Genomic DNA, 19625 nt, shown 5'->3' on the forward strand with positions numbered 1-19625 from the left:
ATCCATAAGCCATGGCACATGCGCACACACACAGCTACCCACCCAGACACACACACACACACACACACACACACACCCCACAGACCTGAAAGGGAGTTTCATGTCCCAGTCCCTAACTCAGGATCTGACATGTGAAGAACATAAATTAGTGACAGGTGGGTGAGCGGAGTCACTGTAGCCTGCACAATAACACTTGCAGCAGCTGCCAGGACATATGTCGGCGGCAGCTTCCTTATCCATGGGAGCAGATGCTGTTCAAAACCCCATCCATAAACCGGGTGTGGTAGCACACACCTTTAATCCTAGCTCCTGGGAGGCAGAGGCAGGTGGATCGCTGTGAGTTCGAGGCCAGCCTGGTCTGCAAAGCGAGTCCAGGACAGCCAAGGCTGTCACAAAACAAAACAAAACAAAACAAAACAAAAAGACCTCATCCATTAGCCCTGCCAGTCAGACCCCAAAACCCTCTCCTTTAGTGTTCAGCACAGGTCATAAAGTGTAGACAACAAATTGATGGTGATTTGTAAAAGTAACTTTTATTCTCCTGGCTCAGTTGTCTGGGAGGCTTACGGCCTCCTTCTGCCAACCTAGGCCTAGTCCTGGAAGCTTCTAGCCTCCGGACAATCTAACCTAGGCCTACAATGTTTTCAGCCTCTGAGACTTACTGCCTACTAAGCTCACCTTTGCTTGTTCTTTCTGAGCTCTGGGCTGCCTGGTTGAACTCAGCTGTTCTGGCTCAAACTCTTCTCTCAGCTGCTTACTTAATCCGGCCTCTCTCTCTGCCTGGAACTGCTCTGCTTGGCCTCAAACGACCTCAGCCATCTGCTCTAATCTTCTGGCGTCTTCTCATTCTCCGGCTCGTTCCATCTTCACCCAAATTATTTCTCTCTGCCACCCCTCTCTCTATTACTGTCCTGGGAAAACTGCCTCCTCTCTCTGAAAAGCTGCCTGTGAAGTAGCTGCCGTTTCCTCTCTCTTCTCTTGAGAGTTGGGCGCATCCTTCTCTACCACTCAATTAGACATCATTTTCAAACATGGGTGCTTCCTTCTACAAACTAACTTTACCTTCGTTTGGGATTAAAGGCTTGTGCCACCACACCTGAACCTAAGCTTTTCTTTCTTTCTTTCTTTTCTTTTTTTTTTGAGACAGAATTTCTCTGTGTATCCTTGGCTGTCCTAGACTCACTTTGTAGACCAGACTGGCCTCAGGAAATCACAGAGATCCACCTGCCTCTGCCTCTCAAGTGCTGGGATTAAAGGCCTGCACCACCATGCCCAGCTTCATAAGCTTTTCTTTACCTGATACCGACCTTGAACTCATATCTGTTTGCCTCTGTTTCCTAGATTAAAGGCATATTTGTATTCCAGGAGGATCACACAGACCTAGAAGGCCTTTGGATGTGATCTCTTACCAGAACAGCCATATTCTGAATTAACATTCCTCCACAGTGATTACAATCTGTGAGGGTGCACCAAGTCCCCCCAGATCCACTGGGAAAGGGTCCACCTAGGAATGGGCAGTAACCTTCGTTCTCACCAGGGAAGAAGGGTGAAGTGAGTCAGTGATGCCTCTGTGGTTGTAGTGATGGGGATGCTCAGTGGAAGAGGCCATCTGCCATCTGCTGAAACTACCCAACCTCCCTTTCTGGGAGGACCCAGAGAGACCTCGCCAGGTTTTATTGGCATGGGCATCCCTGTAGAATGCCAGTGGCAGGGAAGCTGGGTACGAGGAATAAGATGGAGTGGGCACACACACCGTAGGGTTCTATGAGCCATGCAGTATGGCATTTCATGACGTACAGCAAGCTGCAGGGTACTGCTTGCCACCAGCCAGGGCCCTTGGTCTCCACAGGAGTTAGAGGAAAATACTGAGCCTAAAGAATGCTTTGCCACTTCATGAGGCTGAGAAGCTTCTGTGAGGCAGAAGACACTGTCAACAGAACAAAGCAACAGCCTACAGACTGGGAAAAGATCTTCACCAACCCTACATCTGACGAAGGGCTAATATCCAAAATATATAAAGAACTCAAGAAATTAAACACCACCAAACTAAATAACCCAATTAAGAAATGGTGTTCACAGCTAAACAGATAATTCTCAACAGAGGAATATCAAATGGCTGAGAAACACTTAAAGAAATGCTCGGGGCTGGAGAGATGGCTCAGTGGTTAAGAGCGCCGCCTGCTCTTCCAGAGGTCCTGAGTTCAATTCCCAGCAACCACATGGTGGCTCACAACCATCCATAATGTTATCTGATGCCCTCTTCTGCACATAAAGTACTCATATGCAATAAATAAAATAAATAAATCTAAAAAAAAAAAGAAGAAATGCTCAACGTCCTTAGTCACCAGAGAAATGCAAATCAAAATGACTCTGAGATTCCATCTTACACCCATCAGAATGGCTAAGATCAAAAACTCAAACACTCAAGTGCTGGAGAAGATTTGGAGAAAGGAGAACACCCCTTCGTTGCTGGTGGGAATGCAAACTTGTACAACCACTTTGGAAATCAATCTGGCGATGTCTCAGAAAACTGGGAATAGGGCTTCCTCAAGACCTAGCTATCCCACTCCTTGGAATATACCCAAAAGATGCTCCACCACACAACAAGAACATTTGCTCAATTGTGTTCATAGCAGCCTTATTCACAATAGTCAGAATCTGGACACAACCTAGATGTCCCTCAACTGAAGAATGGACAAAGAAACTGTGGTACATTTATACTCTGGAATACTACTCAGCTATTAAAAACAAGGAAATCTTGAAATTTGCAGGCAAGCGGATGGAACTAGAAATGATCATTCTGAGCGAGTTAACCCAGACCCAGAAAGATGCACATGGTATATACTCACTTATAATTGGATACTAGCCAGCTGTGTCTTTTAACAAGGCCATGAAGTAATAAAAACATGATATTTAGTAACTTTGTTCTATAAGCTGATTAGGTGTCCATAACTTGTGGTTTTTTCCAGGAATTGTTAGAGTGAAAACCTGAAGCCTGTCATGGAGTTGGTCTAGTTGAGCAACTTTGGTCTTTGGGGTCCCTGAGGTCCCTGGGGTCCCTGGGGTCAGGTCCCCTCACATGGATGTTCTCTGAGAGTCTTCACTCAGTAGGGGATTGGAGTAGATGTTGGAACTTGCTATTAGGACTGCAGGTGAGAGAGGCATGGGAGAGTGGAGAGAGAAAAGGACCCGGAGGGTCCTGGAACCCTACAAGAAAACCATCAAGGCTGGTAGATCTGGATCAGAGGGGGGTGGATCTGCACAAACTGCTGTACCAACCAAGGACAATGCATGCAGTAAACCTAGACCCCCTATTCAGATCTAGCCAATAGACGGCACATTCACAGTTTGTATGGAGGGCAGGGACTGCCTCTGACATGAACTATGGTGCCCCCTATTTGGCCACTTCTCCTTGGTGGGGAGGCCTGGTGGCACTCAGAAGAAGGAGAAACAGGCTACCAAGATGAGACCTGATAGGCTGTGATCTTTGGTGGGGGAGGAGGTCTCCTTCTGTCACAGACCTAGGAGAGGGGAATAGGGTGAAAGAGGGAGAGAGGGAGGAATGGGAAGATACAAGTGATGGGAAAACAATCTGGATGTAATCTGAATAAATTTTTTTTGTTTTTTTTTTGTTGTTGTTGTTGTTTTTGAGACAGGGTCTCTCCTGAATAAATTATTTAAATAAAAAGAAAGCAAACAGAAAACAGAAATAAAAACGAAGATTTAAAGCATTTGTTGAAAAAAAAAAAAAAGAATGCTCTGCCTTCCCCATCCACCAGCGCCCTCTGCTGGCAGGGAGGAGAAAGGCAGTGCCCGCTACAGGCCTCTAGGGGGTGGCCCTGCTCCTCTCTTCTGGGATCTCCATTCCTTCCACTCCCTCACTCTCCTGCCGCATATCACTGTCCACAGACAGGAAGAACTAAATATAAACTGTGTACCTTGGATCTTTGGGACATGCCATAATTGTGGTTGTTTGAGACAAAATGGGAATTCTGTGACTCCCTCCCCTAGAGGTAGGTCCTCCTGGAGCGTCCTGTGATTGCCCCACAGCAGGGGCAAGACCTCAAGGCTATAGAACGTCTGGCCACCACTGACTGGTAGCCACGAGCCACAAAAACAGGAATGCACTAGAGTCTTTTCCACAGGTGTAGACGACAGATTGATGGTTGATGGTGTCCAGGGCCTTGGCCAGCCTGACTCAGTCGGCTCGCTCCACTCTGAGCTGCTGGACTGGACCGTCTACCATCAAAGCCTCTGTGCGCAGGCCAGAGCTGGGCTGGCTGAAGGGCAGTGTTAACAACTGTGTTCCTGCCAGGCACCGTGGTGCACACCTTTAATCCCAGCACTCAGGAGGCAGAGGCAGGTGGATCACTGTGAGTTTGAGGCCAGCCTGGTCTACAAGTGAGTCTAGGACAGCCAAGGCTACACAGAGAAACCCTGTCTCAGAAAACAACAACAATAACAACAACAACAACAACAAAGAACTGTGTTCTTTCAGTTCATTGGCTGAAGCCTCAGCACCCTGCCTGCAGAACGCTGAGCATCTCGGGATGAGCAGGAGGGTAGACCAGCAGACCTGGAGTCCTTAACCACAGACAGGCACAGGATAAGCCCCAGCGAGGACAGGCCATGGGAGGGCATACCAGGTGAGGCAGTCAACTCTAGAGTCTTGACCCTGCCTCTTTACACGAGGAACCGAGGCCTGCTGCTGGAGGTGCTTGCCAGCCAGATTCCACTAGGCAAGGAGCATCCAAAGCCAGCCCTGGGTGCACAGGACGTTCAAGGCCTGCCTGAGCAACTTAGTGATACCATATCACAAAATAAAAGATAAAAAGAGGGCTCAGTGGCACAAAACTTGTGTAGCTTACATGAAGCCCTGGGTCTAATCCCACATTTAAAAAGAAGTTGAGCCGGGCAGTGGTGGCGCACGCCTTTAATCCCAGCACTCGGTAGGCAGAGGCAGGTGGATTGCTGTGAGTTCGAGGCCAGCCTGGTCTACAAAGTGAGTCCAGGACAGTCAAGGCTACACAGAGAGACCCTGACTTGAAAAAAACAAAACAAAACAAAAGAAAGAAGTAGCGAGGAACAAGCCGTTGTCCCATGTACACAAAGTAAGCACCCTACCTTTGACCTGTATCCCCAGCCCAGTTAAAATTGTTTTCTGATACTATTTGTTATTCGCTTTATAGCCCGGTTACAGCCCTCCTCCCTCCTCTCCTTCCGGTCCCACCCTCACACCCCCTCCCAACTCCCCCATCCCTTTATCCTCAGAAAAGAGGAGAGTACCAAACACCCTGGCACATTAAGTTGCAGCAGGACTAGGTGCATCCTTTCCCACTGAGGCCAGACAGGGCAGCCCAGCTAAGGGAAAGAAGTTTTGTTTTGTGTTAATTTGTTTTGTCTTTTTAATATGAAGTCTCACTATTGAGCCCTGACTGGCTTGAAACTCACCATGTACCCCAGGCTAGCCCATGTACCCCAGGCTAGCCTTAAGATTGCAGCGATCTCCCCACCTCTGCTTCCCCAGTTCCAGGACTACAGGCACAAACCACCATTCCTGTCCAAATGTTAAAAATCGAGGGGTAAAAGCAAAATAATTCAACTGCAAAGGGTAGAAAAGTGATTGGCAGCCAGGCAGTAGTGGCACATACCTTTAATTCAACCTCTTAGGAGGCAGAGGCAAGCAGATCTCTGTGAGTTCGAGGCCAGCCTGGTCTATAGAGCAAGTTCCAGGACAGCCAAAGCTACACAGAGACACCCTGTCTGCACACAGAAAGAAAGAAAGAAAGAAAGAAAGAAAGAAAGAAAGAAAGAAAGAAAGAAAAATGATTAGCAAGGCTGAAGAGACAACCCAGAGGTCGCAGCACCCGAGTCAGGTAGCTTACAACTGCCTGAAACCCACCTCCAGGAGATCCAACTCTATTCTGGCCTCCTCAGGGACCTTGCACACATGTGTGTACATACACACACACACACACACACACACACACACACACACACATGCACACAATTAACAGCAAAAATAAAATGTAGAGTCAGGAATGATGGATCAGCAGGTGAGCGCTGGCTGCTCATCCAGAGGACCAAGATGCTATTCCTAGCACCCACATGGAGGCTTTTTTTTCTCTGGGATGCAACATCTCTTTCTGGTCTCCATGGACACAAGGCATGTATATGTTACACAGGCATACATGCAGACAAAATACCCATATGCAGAAAATAATTTTTTTTTCAAGACAGGGTTTCTGTGTAGCCTTGGCTATCCTGGACGTACTTTGTAGATCAGGCTGGTCTCGAACCAACAAAGATCAGCCTGCCTCTGCCTCCCGAGTGCTGGGATTAAAGGCATGAGCCACCATACCTGGCCGGATAAAATAAATTTTAAACAGAAATAAAAATGAAATTTTAGGGCCAGGCATGGTAGCACACGCTTTTAATCCCAGCACTGGGGAAGCAGAGGCAGGCAACTTGCTGTGATTTGGAGGCCAGCCTGGTCTACAAAATGAGTCCAGGACAGCCAAGGCTACACAGAAATCCTGTCTCAAAAAACCAAAAAAGCAAAAATCAAATATAAAATTTAAAAAATCAATCAAGGTGTGAAGTTGGATGGAAATGGATAACTCTGGAAAATGTCCTCCATATTAGGGTTTTTATTTTTTAAAACATGCACAGCACTCGGGAGGCAGAGGCAGGAGGATCTCTGTGAGTTCGAGGCCAGCCTGGTCTACAGAGTGAGTCCAGGATACCCTGAGCTACACAGAGAAACCCTGTCTGGAAAAACCAAAAACAAACAAACAAAAAACCAAACCAAAACAAAACAAAAAACCATGCACAGATTGCTTCATGCACAGATTGCTCCATGCACAGATTGCTGCAGTGCCCAACCTGAGCCTCGGCTTGCTGGAGCTGCAGATGGGGGGGGGGGGGGCAGGGAGCTACTGCTATGCTAGGAAGCTTGCTTTTCGGATGATCCTCAGGGGTCAGGCCAGGGGCAGCAAAGAGCACATTCTGCAGGAATCATGCCAGTTAGGACAGAGAAGAAGGAAGTCAGTGGCCTCAAGAAGGCAGGGTTGGATAGGAATGACAGAGCGCACCGCTGCCTGGTCTGGCCTGTAGGCCAGGAGAGCCAGCAAGCTGCAAACCACTCACTTTCAAGGAAAAGAGAAAAGGGTGCGATTAGCAAAAAGGAGACCCGGAGCCTTCTCTGTAGCTAAAAGAGCAGCCTTTGTGTTTTGCCGCCTTTTCTTTCTTTTTTTTTTTTCTTTTAATTTTTATTTATTTATTATGTATACAGTACTCTGCCTGCATGAATGACAGAAGAAGGTGTTAGATCTCATTATAGATGGCTGTGAGTCACCACTGTGGGTGCTGGGAATTGAACTCATGACCTCTGGAAGAGCAGTCAGTGCTCCTAACCTCTGAGCCATCTCTCCAGCTCCTGGCTCATTTTCTAACTCATCCACATGGGTAGGTCTTCCTCTTGAAAAAGGGAACTTCTTTTATAAAGTGACAGTGCTGCCTATGGGAGCTCTGCCGGCTCGGGGTCCGTCCACAGACGGTGGCACAGGTATAATGCGGGGACACGTGCTGAGCAAGGGGCAGCAACTGCTATTGATCTAGATGTAGAAGCAAGACTCAGAGAGCCAAAGGCACCTTCTGGACATCCAAACACCACATAGCAAGTAAGGGACAACCAGAGGCCCGATTGCTTCCAATGCAGTGACAGAGAAAGCCTGAGGAGACAGGCATTCTAATCCAACCCAGCTCCTTCCTGGCCTGTAATGGCGGACAGACTCCTCTGGTGGCTGGGACACTCTAAGATGCACACTGCACTTTTTTTTTTTTTCCGAGACAAGGTTTCTCTGTGTAGCCTTGGCTGTCCTAGACTCACTTTGTAGGCCAGGCTGGCCTCGAACTCAGTGGTCCAACTGCCTTTGCCTCCCAAGTGCTGGGATTAAAGGCATGCGCCACCACGCCTGGCTCCACATGGCACTTTTTTTTTCTTTTATTTTCACACCGCACCTTTTTAAAAAGCTATTTTACTTGGATTTCTTTGTGTTTGTTTTGTTTATTTGTTTTTATTATAATTTATTTACATTATATCTCGAATGTAATTCCCTCCCTCTTACCTTCCTGTTCCCACCCTTATTTGGATTTCTTATTATCTTTTTCCCCCTGCTCCACCCCCATCCCTTCCAACCCCTCAACACTAGGTAGGAGAGAAGGTTAGAGGGGGGGGGTGGAGTTGGGGGGGGAGTTCTCTTTAGCTGCTTCCTGCTGGTTAGGGTCAGCGGGGCAGTGGGGGGGGGGTGGAGTCGGGGCAGGGGAGAGGGGAGTTCTCTTTAGCTGCTTCCTGCTGGTTAGGGTCAGCGGGTTCCTTGGGGCGAGTTGAATCTTCATTTCAGGACATCTCCAACTTCTCAAACTGCAACCACAGCAGCCAGGAGCGAAGGGGTGGGGGTGGGGGTGGGGAGCAGCGTGCTTCTTCTTTCTCAGAATACCCCCCACCCCCCTCTCTCCTCTGGCTTTGGCATTTTTTTAAAAAAAGATTTGTTTATTTATTATATATACTGTGCACGTCAGATCATATTATAGATGGTTGTGAGCCACCATGTGGTTGCTGGGATTTGAACTCAGGACCTCTAGGAAGAGCAGACAGTGCTCTTAACCACTGAGCCATCTCTCCAGCCCCTGGTTTTGGCATTTATTCCCTCTCCAGAGTCCTCAGAATTAAACTATCTACAGCTGGCACAGAGCCCCTCTCAGAGCCTGCACGAGGCAAATAGTCTGCTGCTGCGAACAGTATGAATCAGCCCTGTATCCCACACTGGGATTAAGATGAAAGCATGTTTATATAACATAATGGAGTTTTTTGGGGGAGGTTTGGGTTTTTGAGACAGGGTTTCTCTGTGTGGCCTTGGCTGTCCTAGACTCACTTTGTAGACCAGGCTGGCCTTGAACTCATAGCGATCCGCCTGCCTCTGCCTCCCAAATGCTGGGATTAAAGGCATGCGCCATCACGCCTGGCCACAACAGAGTTTTTAAAGACACCAAAACTTTCCACTACTGATATAGATACAAATCACCAGATATAAATACAGGGCTTCCTGGGGAGCTAGCCAGGGGCCAACAGAGGGAAGTCTGGCCCCTGTGAAACCAGATGCTGGAGCCAGAAAGCCAACTCTGGCACAGAGGGCTTTGGCAGCTGGAGGCCAGTACCACAGCCAGAGCAGCCTCTGCACCCCAGCTCTATGCACCGCCAAACTATCCCTTTCCCCTTCTCCTGTCACCAGCTCCTTGACCAGCTCCAGCCACTCAGGTCCCCTGGGCATCTTGCTCACTACCCAACCCTAGCCAGGCCAATGCCCAGGCCCAGTTCCCTCCAGGTCCAGAGGCCAGCTAATGCCTCCTCTCAGCAAGGCCCCTTCTGTCTGCTGTGCACATAAATTCCCATTTATGGGCTGGGGAGTTCTGGGTACAGTGTTGGCTCTTAGGGGCCTCAGCAGATAGCAACACCATCCAGTTGTTTCCTGAGCCTCCAAGGAGCCTTGTCTTTTGGAGCTACTTCTTCAGGAACCTTCACTGGTAGTCTAAAGGAGAGATAAATCTGTTTTGTAGGATCCCAAGTGCGGGATTGGAACGGTTTTGTGAGACAACAGATGAGGTTAATCCACTAGAAGACCGATCACCTCGTGCGGGAGCTTGATTGTTGCCAGCTGAAAAGATCCCGTGAACAGACTCTGGGAGGAGATATATAAATGAGCCCAGAACTGGAGGCGGGGCTTCTTGGAGGCTTGGGATAGTTTTGGCTGTTCATTGCTGCACTTCGAGACGCTCCTAGAGAGAACCACTCCAGGGAAGGCTTAGGGGCTCCCGGCTCCTGCTGAGGTTCTGGGTTCTGGTTACTCTAGGTTCCAGCAGAAGAAATCCTGCTGATTGTGCCAAGAGAATCGTTCCTCAGAACTTATATCCTTACAGTTTTGTTCTTGTGTCCATTAATCCTCATTTCCTACTGTTTTGGTTAGTCGGGTTATAAGTGATATATGCTCAGTCACTAAGTTGTTAATAAAATATTTTAGTTAAGAAAATTGAGCATACAATAGTCTCCAAGTTTGTTGAGGGCAACTGCACTCACTAAGGACAAGAAGCAGAAGAGGAAGGTGGAGGAGGAAGAGGAAGGCAGAGGAGGAAGAGGAGGAGGTGGTGGCGTCCTCATGCCGCTAAATCTCCAGTGCTGGCCAGGCCAGTGTGCTGAGCACAGCACCACTTGCATGTGGTCCCTGGGAGGCTGGGTTTGTGAGTATTGTATTCATGTACCACAGGGGACTACCAGCTGTCGGGGGATGGTCATCTGGTGACACACAGGAAGTGAGCCCGTCTTTAATTTGGGGTCCTTGTCAGGAGAAAAGCTAAGCTGTGAGGAACCCAGGCAGCGGGAGCCTTCACCTCATACATCGTTCACTAGGCCTCAGCTCTGGCCCCAGGGAGTCAAGGCTGCTGTGCCCAGAGCGATGGAGTGGCCCACTCTGTGGGCCCTTTCAGCACTGTTCTGTCTCTGTTTGTCCCAGGTCCTGGGCCAGGAGAGAGGTGCCTGTCCAGGTAAGAGGGGTCTGCTCAGGAATGTGGGCACACACATACCTGTACATGCCTGGACATGTAGCAGCAAGAAATCGGACATACTGCTGCGCATGGTGGCACACACTTTTAATCCCAGCACTCGGGAGGCAGAGGCAGGCGGATCGTTATGAGTTCGAGGCCAGCCTGGTCTACAAAGCGAGTCCAGGACAGCCAAGGCTACACAGAGAAACTCTGTCTTGAAAAACCAAAAAGAAGAGAAAAGCAGTCTGGGAACATATGCAGAGACAGGCTGTCACTCTACCTCCTTGGGGTATTAGTGGGTACAGAAAACAGTGCTTTTCAATGCTGCGCCAAAGCCACGCCTCTTTTTAATCCTGTGCAGATGTCAAGGTCGTAGGTCTGGGAACCCAAGACAAGGTGGCTGTCATCCAAAGTTGCCCGGGCTTTCCTGGTCCACCTGGGCCCAAAGGGGAGCCTGGAAGCCCCGCTGGGAGAGGTAGAGATTTGGATGGACGGGGGCTCCCCTTCACCCCCAACCCTGGCCAGTCCTACCTCAGGCGGCTGGATCCAGTGTGCTTTTTATGTTTGCAGGAGAGCGAGGCTTTCCGGGCAGCCCAGGGAAGATGGGGCCTGCCGGCAGCAAAGGTAAGAGGGAACTCTCCCATGAGTCTGTCTGCCCAAGATCCAGACAGGACTCGGGGACAGTACCAATAGTGCCTTGGCCCCTACACGTTCCTCCCCGTGCTCTATCCAGCTGCAAGCCTGTCCACTTGCCAGCAGGCTGGGTATTCAGGCCTCTCTCCTACAAGTTCTGCTCATATGGGCACGTGGGTGGGCGCGCACACACACACACACATTGCAGTGAAGAAGAGCCTCCTCCCTTGGGGACACCAGCACTGTGACAATTGCCCCTTCTGCCTACAGGAGAGCCAGGAACCACTGGGCCTCCAGGAGTCAAAGGTGAGCCTGGTCACCAACGCTTCTCAGGAAGGGACCAAGAAGGACAGCTCCACGTGGAGCAATGTGGGGTTAGGGTCTTCTTGTTGGCTTAAGGGGAGCCTGGAGTACAAAGAAGGGAAGATGTCTCCAGAAGCACTACTTCAGGGCCCCCCCCCAAAGTCTCCCTGGCTCATTATGCATATCAGAACGTTGGGGGCCCATGGACCAGAGGAGATGCTGGATGCTGGGAGAGGTGCGGGACAGAGGGTGTGGCAGGATTCCAGCTCTGGGACAAGTTTGGCGTGCTGTATTCCTCCAGGGCAGAAAGGTGACACAGGAGCTGCATCATCGCTGGGTAAGTGCACCCCAAAGTCTCTTTTAAAGTCTCCAGCTTCATTACCCTTGTACATAAAGAAGACTGGGCTCCGACCGGGGCCCTTGGGAGCCTGAATGGTAGCAAAAGAGCATCAGAAAGGCCTCGGGGTCCAGAGACCCAGGAGGAAGGACTCACCCCACCGCCTCAGCTTCAGGGGTTGAAGTGGCCTGAAGCATCTCTGGCCCCTGCCAGCTTCCCAGCTCTCGACATAGTGACAGACAGGACAAAGCACAGAGGGCAGCCAGACACACAGCAGAGCCCGAGCCCGCAGGGCCAGCCAGGACTGGTGTTCTGGGTTCTTCAAGCACCGGCTATGCCATGTAGAATCTGGAGTGTTCGGGGATGCATCTGTGCTGGGAAGGAACCAAGGAAGAGAACGACACTTATGTCCCCTGGCCAGGTGAGAAGGAGCTGGGAGATGCCCTGTGCCAGAGAGGTAAGTGACCTCCCGGCTGGCCCGTCCCACCCCCTGCCATCAAGAATACAGTGTAGGAGCCGGGTGTGGTGGCGCACACCTTTAATCCCAGCACTTGGGAGGCAGAGGTGGATCTTTGTGAGTTCGAGGCCAGGCTGGTCTACAAAGTGAGTCCAGGACAGCTAAGGCTACACAGAGAAACCATGTCTCAAAAAACCAAAAAAAAAAAAAAAAAAGAATACATCCAGAACGTGACCCCCCCCACATCACTGGATCCTCTTGCTTTGGCTTCTGACCCTGAAGCACACCCCAGGCACAGGCCAATTCTGACCACTTCCCCATGGTACAGGACCCCGGAGCTGCAAAGACATGCTGACACAAGGGGTCTTCCTGACTGGCTGGTACACCATCTGTCTCCCTGACTGCCGGCCACTGACTGTGCTTTGTGACATGGATACGGACGGTGGGGGCTGGATGGTGAGTAAGAAGGCTCAGTGTGGGCATAAGAGGTTTGCACATAGCAGCCACACTCCGGAGACCCGAAGGCACGGAGATGACAGAGTAACCAGACAGAGTGTGGCGCCTCCGCAAAGGAGACACTAAACACCTGTGGGCCAGAACCTAGAACTCCGCGAAGTAAACTGTGGCGACAGTCATGACAGAGGGCATCAAAACATATGGCAGCGCCGCCTTCTGCACTGGGTCACTAGAGCCACCAAATCACTTTTTCTTTCTTTCTTTCTTTTTTTTGGGGGGTTTTTGTTTTTTTTTGGGGGGGGTTGTTTTTTTGTGTTTGTTTGTTTTTTTTTTTTTTTTTGGTTTTTTGAGACAGGGTCTCTCTGTGTAGCCTTAGCTGTCCTGGACTCACTTTGTAGACCAGGCTGGCCTTGAACTCACAGAGATCCTCCTGCCTCTGCCTCCCGAGTGCTGGGATTAAAGGTGTGCGCCACCACGCCCGGCCCCCAAAATCACCTTTTCATTCACCTGTGCCACCCGCCTCCTGCCAGGGCCTGGATGCAACCCCTCCAGTCCCTACCTTTCCGAGCCCCACACCCACAGGCTGCCCTGCCCACCCCACAGGTTTTTCAACGACGAGTGGATGGGTCTATCGATTTCTTCCGAGACTGGGACACTTACAAGAGAGGCTTTGGCAACCTGGGCACAGAGTTCTGGTTGGGCAATGACTACCTACACCTGCTCACAGCCAATGGTGAGGAGGCAGCACCTTGGCCAGCGCCTGCTTTCCGCCTCACTGCCTGGCCTCAACCTTCTCCTCCCTTCCCCTCCCCCCTCCCCACTCCCACCCTCATGTTGCTAGGGAACCAAGAGCTCCGGGTCGACTTTCGAGATTTCCAAGGTGAAACCTCCTATGCCAAGTACAGCTCATTCCAGGTGTCTGGAGAACAGGAGAAATACAAGCTGATCCTGGGACAGTTTCTTGGGGGCACTGCAGGTAAGTCACACGGAAAGCCAGCGGCTGTTAGTGGGGACGTGGGGAGGGGCCTGCAAGCTGCCCCGCCCCTCTGAGCTGAGCTCTGGCCCCCGAGGGCTGACGGGTGGAAGTCTTTCCAGGAGACTCCCTGACAAAGCACAGCGGCAAGCCGTTCACGACCCACGACCAAGACAACGACACGAACCTGAAAAATTGTGCGGCTTTGTTCCACGGGGCCTGGTGGTACCATGACTGTCACCAATCCAACCTCAATGGGCGCTACTTGCCTGGCTCCCATGAGAGTTATGCAGATGGTGTCAACTGGCTATCTGGCCGAGGCCACCACTACTCTTACAAGGTTGCTGAGATGAAAATCCGGGCATCCTAAGGTGCCCCTACATCCAGCACTGCAGCCATGTCCAGGACACGTGGGGATATGAGGGAAGGGATCATGACAAGGTGAAGTCTGCATGCCGTCTGTGTGTGCTCTCTACACTCCCCTCTGCCTAGTGTCCAGCGGGCAACCAGTGTGCACTAATAAAGGTCAAAGGTCAAAGAAGCAGAACCGGCAGCCTGATCTCTCAGAGGGTCTTCGGCATCAAAGAGCGGCAGGCAAGGGAGGCCCCCAGACATCCAGGCCAGCTTTGGGGCTGAGACCCAGAGAGCCACCAAGACAACAGGGCCAGGGAGGCGCTATGACAGCCTTCCAAGACCCGCTCCCAGGAAGAAGCCCATTAATGAATAGAAAGGCCAAAGGGACACCAAGTCAGTGCCTGCTGTAGCCCTGACAGAGATGTAGCAATGGTTTCATGGGGCTCGGAGTCCCTTCCCACAGTCTCTTGTACCACAGCAACTCTATGACCATTCTGAGCACAGGAGGGATATGGATCAAAGTGGCCAGTGCTTAGTATAGCCCCAGAAAACCAAAGGGGGTGACCTCAGGAACTCTGGGAGGACAGGGGACCTGCTGATGGGCACAGGGAAGCCTTAGGTGCCTGAGACTCGGTCAGAAGGAGCCCAGAGGCCACTGGACAGATGCTCACACTGCACCCTAAGAGCAAACTGAGGCCCAAAGGGCTGAGTATTGCTGAGAGCCATCCCTGGCTCATTCTCAGGAAACAAGTTGCTCTGTCCTTGAAGGTTCAGAGGGTGAGGCCTCCTGTGCAGCCCCATAGCCATGAAGCAGCTGATGGCAGTGCTATGCCCAGGCCCAGGCGGAGGCCCAGGAGTACAGGCCAAAAGCTCCTTGACCATTGTTGACCACATACCCGGCCTTGCCAAGGCTTCAGGGTCCTGAAGGTCACCTATTAGAGAGGCAGCAAGCACAGGAAGTAGAGGTAGCAACTTAATTAAGACCTATGGCCTGGGCCGTGAGAAAGAAGAACATCAAAATACCGGAGCCGACAGAGGCGTAGTGCAGTGGGTGTCAGTGTTAGGGGAGGCAAATGGTACTGTCATCCATATGGACACACAGGGCCATAGCAACACACTGAAGTGACAGATCTGGGGACATCAGGGACGGCCACTGTTCCCATGATAGTGAAGCTGGTATCTTACAGCCCAGGCCAGGAATGCTGACCCAACCCGAGCAGCAGAAAGAGCAAGGGGAAAGTGCAGAAGGTGGGTGTGAGGAGGGAGGCAGCAGAGGCCTGAGTGAGAGGCTGGGGTGGGGATCTGAAGACAGAGGGGATGGTCCCCAAGGCACTGGGAGCCACTGGCTGTACAGTCTCTTCTTCACATCTCTTCCACTGTTAGGTACCAGCTAATGCCAGCTGATGAGGCTTGGAGTCAGTTTTTACTTGTAAAAGCATCTGTGTTATTATTTAATTAATAAAAAATAACCAATCTTTTTTAAAGATTTATTTATTACGTATACAGTGTTTTAACCACTGAGCCATCTCTCTAACACCCAATTATCAATCTTTTTTTTTTTTTTAAAGGAATGAGTATAGCTGGGTATGGCGGCATGCGCCTTTAGGCCCAGCACTGGGAAGGCAAAGGAAGGCCAATCTCTTGAGTTTGAGGCCAGCCTGCCCTACAGAGCAATTCCAGGACTGTCAGGGCTACCCTTGTTTTGGGGTGGGAGAGATGGAGGAGGAGGAGGAGGAGGAAGAGGAGGACGAGGAGGAGGAAAGGAGGAGGAGGAGGAGGAGGAAGAGGAGGACGAGGAGGAGGAAAGGAGGAGGAGGAGGAGGAGGAAAGGAGGGGGCTGCTGGAGAGATGGCTCGGCAGATAACAGCACTTATTAGTCTTTTTTTTTTTTTTTTTTTTTTTTTTTTTGAGGGGGAAGCTGTTCTAGACAGGGTTTTCTCTGTATAGCCCTGGCTGTCCTGGACTTGCTTTGTAGACTAGGCTGGCCTCGAACTCACAGTGATCCGCCTGCCACTGCCTCCCGAATGCTGGGATTAAAGGTGTGCATCACCACAGCCCGGTATACTTACTAGAGGACTGGAATTCATTTCCTTGCACCTCTCTCAGAGATGCCCGTAACTCGGATCCAGGGGAGCCAATGCCCTCTTCTGGCCTATGCAGTCACCTACACACATGTGCACACGCCCACATAGAGACATACATAACTAAACAAAAAAAAAAAAAAAAATGAGACTGTGTAAAGTTCTACCCATGCGACCACAAAGACCCGAGTTCGATTCCCTCCAGCCCCAGCTGAAACAGGCGCTCCAGTTTAGCTCTGACTGACTCAAAATCATCCCGCTTCCCCAGTGCTAGGACGACTAGGTGCACACCACAGCAAGGTCCCCAACAGGATTTTCATGCAGGCATAATCATCTGGCAACCCCTAACCCTACCCAAACCTGCTGTCCGGTCTCTGAGCCCAACAGGACCGCATTCTGCTTCCCACAGCAAAGTCTCTGCCCTTCTCCGGCTCTGAAACAAACCGCAGATTCTCTTTCACATGCCGTTCAATCCTCTTCCGCTCCTGGCTCACACCAAACAACTGCTCAGCCCACAGGCTCCCCTCCGGGAGTCTCCTGTTTGTCTCGTGTCCTGGCCTCTCCCTGCCTAGCCAGTATCTTCTGTTCCTGAGGGCAACCAGCCTACCTCTACGAACTCCCCCATAGGACCGCAGTCCCTGACACCCCCCCCAAAAAATGGGCTCAAATGAACTTCTGGGATTCCGAACGGTCTCTATTCCGTTGCGGCTTTAGGAGAGAGAACCCTTTAACTGCAGTCTTAAAACAAAGAAACCCCCATTTCGTGTAGTAAGAACAACCACTGCACTCTATGAATATGAAAATGAGGGGGTGGCGAAAGCCAGGGCTGCGTTCAGAGTCACAGAAACTCCCAAATTCAACTGCAAGACAAGTACAGGTCCAGGCGTGATCCAGCCGCGCCCCGCCCCGCCCCGCCCACCTGAGCTCCGGGTGTGTGTTCCGCCCCCTAGCGGGCAATCGGGGCCTGACCTTCTCTGCTACGTTCTGCGCAGGCCCGCGTCTTAGGCCCCACCCCGCCCACAGTCTATCTTCCGTAGCGGCGGAACTTGACTAGCCATGGTGAATCTGGGCCTGTCCCGTGTGGATGACACCGTGGCCGCCAAGCACCCGGTGAGAAGACTGGCCTGGGGTGCTGGCCCTAGAAGCTGATCTGAGGGAGACTGGAGGCAGGGGAGTGGCGGCGGAGGGCAGGGAGGGCGGGTGGGGGAGGGGCGAGGGGGCGTACCCTCCTGGATACCTGGTACCTGTATAGGGTACGCTGAATTGGTTTTGGGGGAGGGTGGGATATATCCAGTGTTCAGTCTTCCTCTCCAAGGCCAGGTCATGCCCAGAGCAGGAGGGAAGGAAGAAAGGGAACTGAGCCATGAACACCCATCCCCACCCCCCAATCCCAGGGACTCGAGGAATATGCCGTGTGCCAGTCGAACGCCTTCATGAAGGGCGTTTTCACCTTGGTCACAGGTAGGCTGGTTCCGAGGGTCTTGGAGAACAAAAAGAACTCCTTAAAGGGAAAAAATTGTGACCTACTGTCCCATCCTGTGTGCCCAGCAGGTGGCGCCAAGGCATCTTGCCTGCAGGTGCAGTAGACACCCTGGCTGACTGATGGTTCCTTGGCTCTTGGCAGGCGCTGGTGCGACTTTCTTCTGCCTGCAGATGTTCATTAGGCGGAGGTTTCCATACCCTGTGCAGTGGAGCTTTCTAGTGTCTGCCGGTGAGTACTCCGAGGTAGGTGCTGGGCCCAGAGATGCATCCATCGCCAGTGACTCTACGGTGTCGGTGCGTTTCCGATAAAAACCCGACTGTGGCCCAGCTCCAGTTTTGGCCGGAGCCTATCCGCCCTGTCTTTCCCCGAAGTAGCTTGCGCCAGGGCCCCTTCTGAAAAGTGCAGAGGCTAAGGCCCCCAACCCACCACGCCCTGCTTCCTGTTCTTCAAGTCGTAGGATCTGTGGCCAGCTACAGAGTGACAAGAATGGAGTCTCAGAAATGCAGCGACCTCTGGCTCTTCCTGGAGACCGGGCGGCTCCCCAAAGAAATGCGCACAGGCGAGGGGGCTCCCCACGGAGGCAGCAGGCAGTTTCACGAAGGCAAGCCCAGGCAGCCCTGCTTCCCTTTGGGGCTACTGGGACAGAGGAGAGCACAGCGAAGACTGAGCAGTGCATTCTCAGGAGGAAGATCCAGGAAGTTAGGGTGATCCTGGGACAGAGGGAAGGGCACTGATAACTCAGAAAAGTGTGTCTGGGGCTGAGCCCCTGAATCTGACACCAAGTTGGTGGACCTCAGGCTTGCCTGTCTTTGTTACAGACTTAGGTTTTTTTTTTTCTTTTTACTTTTTTTCTTTCTTTTTTAAGACAGGGTTTCTCTGTGTAGCCTTGGCTCTCCTGGACTCGCTTTGTAGACCAGGCTGGCCTCGAACTGACATCGATTCAATCTACCTGCCTCTGTCTGCCTCCTGAGTGCTGGGATTAAAGACGTGCACCACCATGCCCGGACTTTTGGTTTGTTTTTTGTTTTTTGTTTGTTTTTTTTAGAGTTTTTGTTTTGGTTTGGTTTGGTTTGGTTTGGTTTTTCGAGACAGGGTTTCTCTGTGTAGCCATGACTGTCCTGGACTCGCTTTGTAGACCAGGCTGGCCTTGAACTCACAGCAATCCACCTGCCTCTGCCTCCTGAATGCTAGGATTAAAGGCGTGCACCACCACGCCCAGCTTTTGTTTTGTTTTTTGTTTGTTCTGAGAAAGGGTCTGTAGGCCAGGCTGGCCTTTGAATTCCTGCTTCTCCCTCCTAGGCTTGGGATTCTAAGTCTGTGTGACTGCATCAGGGATCTCAAAACCACAGACGTGAGTCCAGCTATCTGCCTCTGCCTCTTGCAGGTCACCAAGACTAGAAGAGCTGGGCATGCTGGGGTTGGAGGATCTGGAACAGCGGAAATCCCGGAACACAGGACTTTGACGTCGTCTAACCCCATGCTGGCCCTTCCAGCCTCACCAAACACACACATGCAGCCCTGAGTGTCTGTTTCCTACACATATGGGCAAGCCTGCCTGAAAAGTCTGTGACGACCACTGCTGCCCCAAATCCAGGACTTGCCCAGACCACCAGCTCACGAAAGGGGTTGGGAAGGGGGGCGGTCCCCTCCAGAGCAGCAAGGAGCTAGGCTATCACTATGAACCTGAGAGGGTTGTGTCCTGTTGCACACAGCTTTGGGGCAGCAGCCTGCATGTGGTGAAGGAGACCTGTGTTTCTCCTCTGGTGCTTTAGGATCCCTTTTTTTTTTTTTTTTTTTTGGTTTTTTGAGACAGGGCTTCTCTGTGTAGCATGGCTGTCCTGGACTCGCTTTGTAGACCAGGCTGGCCTCGAACTCACAGCGATCCGCCTGCCTCTGCCTCCCGAGTGCTGGGATTAAAGGTGTGCGCCACCACGCCCGGCTACTAGGAC

At 51.4% G+C, this 19625-nt stretch overlaps 2 protein-coding genes across 6 annotated transcripts; both read left to right on the forward strand.

The window, feature by feature from the left end:
* Positions 1–10197: 10197 nt before the first annotated feature.
* On the forward strand, positions 10198–14392 carry LOC311607402 (ficolin-1). Of its 3 annotated transcripts, XM_084799052.1 has the most exons (11): positions 10198–10296; positions 10402–10599; positions 10961–11074; positions 11170–11223; positions 11503–11538; positions 11837–11872; positions 12294–12329; positions 12658–12785; positions 13389–13518; positions 13627–13761; positions 13881–14385. In XM_084799052.1, exons 2-11 carry the CDS (start codon positions 10512–10514, stop codon positions 14126–14128), a joined length of 1005 nt encoding a protein of 334 aa, XP_084655178.1. In that variant the 5' UTR covers positions 10198–10296; positions 10402–10511; the 3' UTR covers positions 14129–14385. The 3 variants fall into 3 exon arrangements, with proteins under 3 accessions (XP_084655178.1, XP_084655176.1, XP_084655177.1); XM_084799050.1 differs by having other exon boundaries at positions 13389–13761; positions 13881–14392; XM_084799051.1 differs by lacking the exon at positions 10198–10296 and having other exon boundaries at positions 10387–10599; positions 13389–13761; positions 13881–14392.
* Positions 14393–17168: 2776 nt separating this feature from the next.
* TMEM141 (transmembrane protein 141) lies at positions 17169–19252 on the forward strand. 3 transcript variants are annotated; one of them, XM_084798417.1, is made up of 6 exons: positions 17169–17303; positions 17588–17654; positions 17818–17904; positions 18128–18277; positions 18546–18688; positions 19061–19252. In XM_084798417.1, the coding sequence occupies exons 1-5, from the start codon at positions 17250–17252 to the stop codon at positions 18644–18646; spliced, it is 459 nt and encodes a 152-aa protein (XP_084654543.1). In that variant the 5' UTR covers positions 17169–17249; the 3' UTR covers positions 18647–18688; positions 19061–19252. The 3 variants fall into 3 exon arrangements, with proteins under 3 accessions (XP_084654543.1, XP_084654544.1, XP_084654545.1); XM_084798419.1 differs by having other exon boundaries at positions 17183–17303; positions 17509–17654; XM_084798418.1 differs by lacking the exon at positions 18546–18688 and having other exon boundaries at positions 17170–17303.
* The last annotated feature ends 373 nt before the right edge of the window (positions 19253–19625 follow it).

Source organism: Acomys minous (assembly GCF_964271855.1).
Source record: "Acomys minous genome assembly, chromosome: 10".
Taxonomy (NCBI): Eukaryota; Metazoa; Chordata; class Mammalia; order Rodentia; family Muridae; genus Acomys; species Acomys minous.

Coding starts and splice junctions, on each gene's coding strand:
- LOC311607402 (XM_084799050.1), top strand. CDS start 10,512: ATGGAGTGGCCCACTCTGTGGGCCCTTTCAGCACTGTTCTGTCTCTGT. Junction 10,600..10,960: donor GGAGAGAGGTGCCTGTCCAG/GTAAGAGGGGTC, acceptor AATCCTGTGCAG/ATGTCAAGGTCGTAGGTCTG. Junction 13,762..13,880: donor GTTTCTTGGGGGCACTGCAG/GTAAGTCACACG, acceptor AAGTCTTTCCAG/GAGACTCCCTGACAAAGCAC.
- TMEM141 (XM_084798417.1), top strand. CDS start 17,250: ATGGTGAATCTGGGCCTGTCCCGTGTGGATGACACCGTGGCCGCCAAG. Junction 17,655..17,817: donor CGTTTTCACCTTGGTCACAG/GTAGGCTGGTTC, acceptor GGCTCTTGGCAG/GCGCTGGTGCGACTTTCTTC. Junction 18,278..18,545: donor CAGCAGGCAGTTTCACGAAG/GCAAGCCCAGGC, acceptor TTTTTAAGACAG/GGTTTCTCTGTGTAGCCTTG.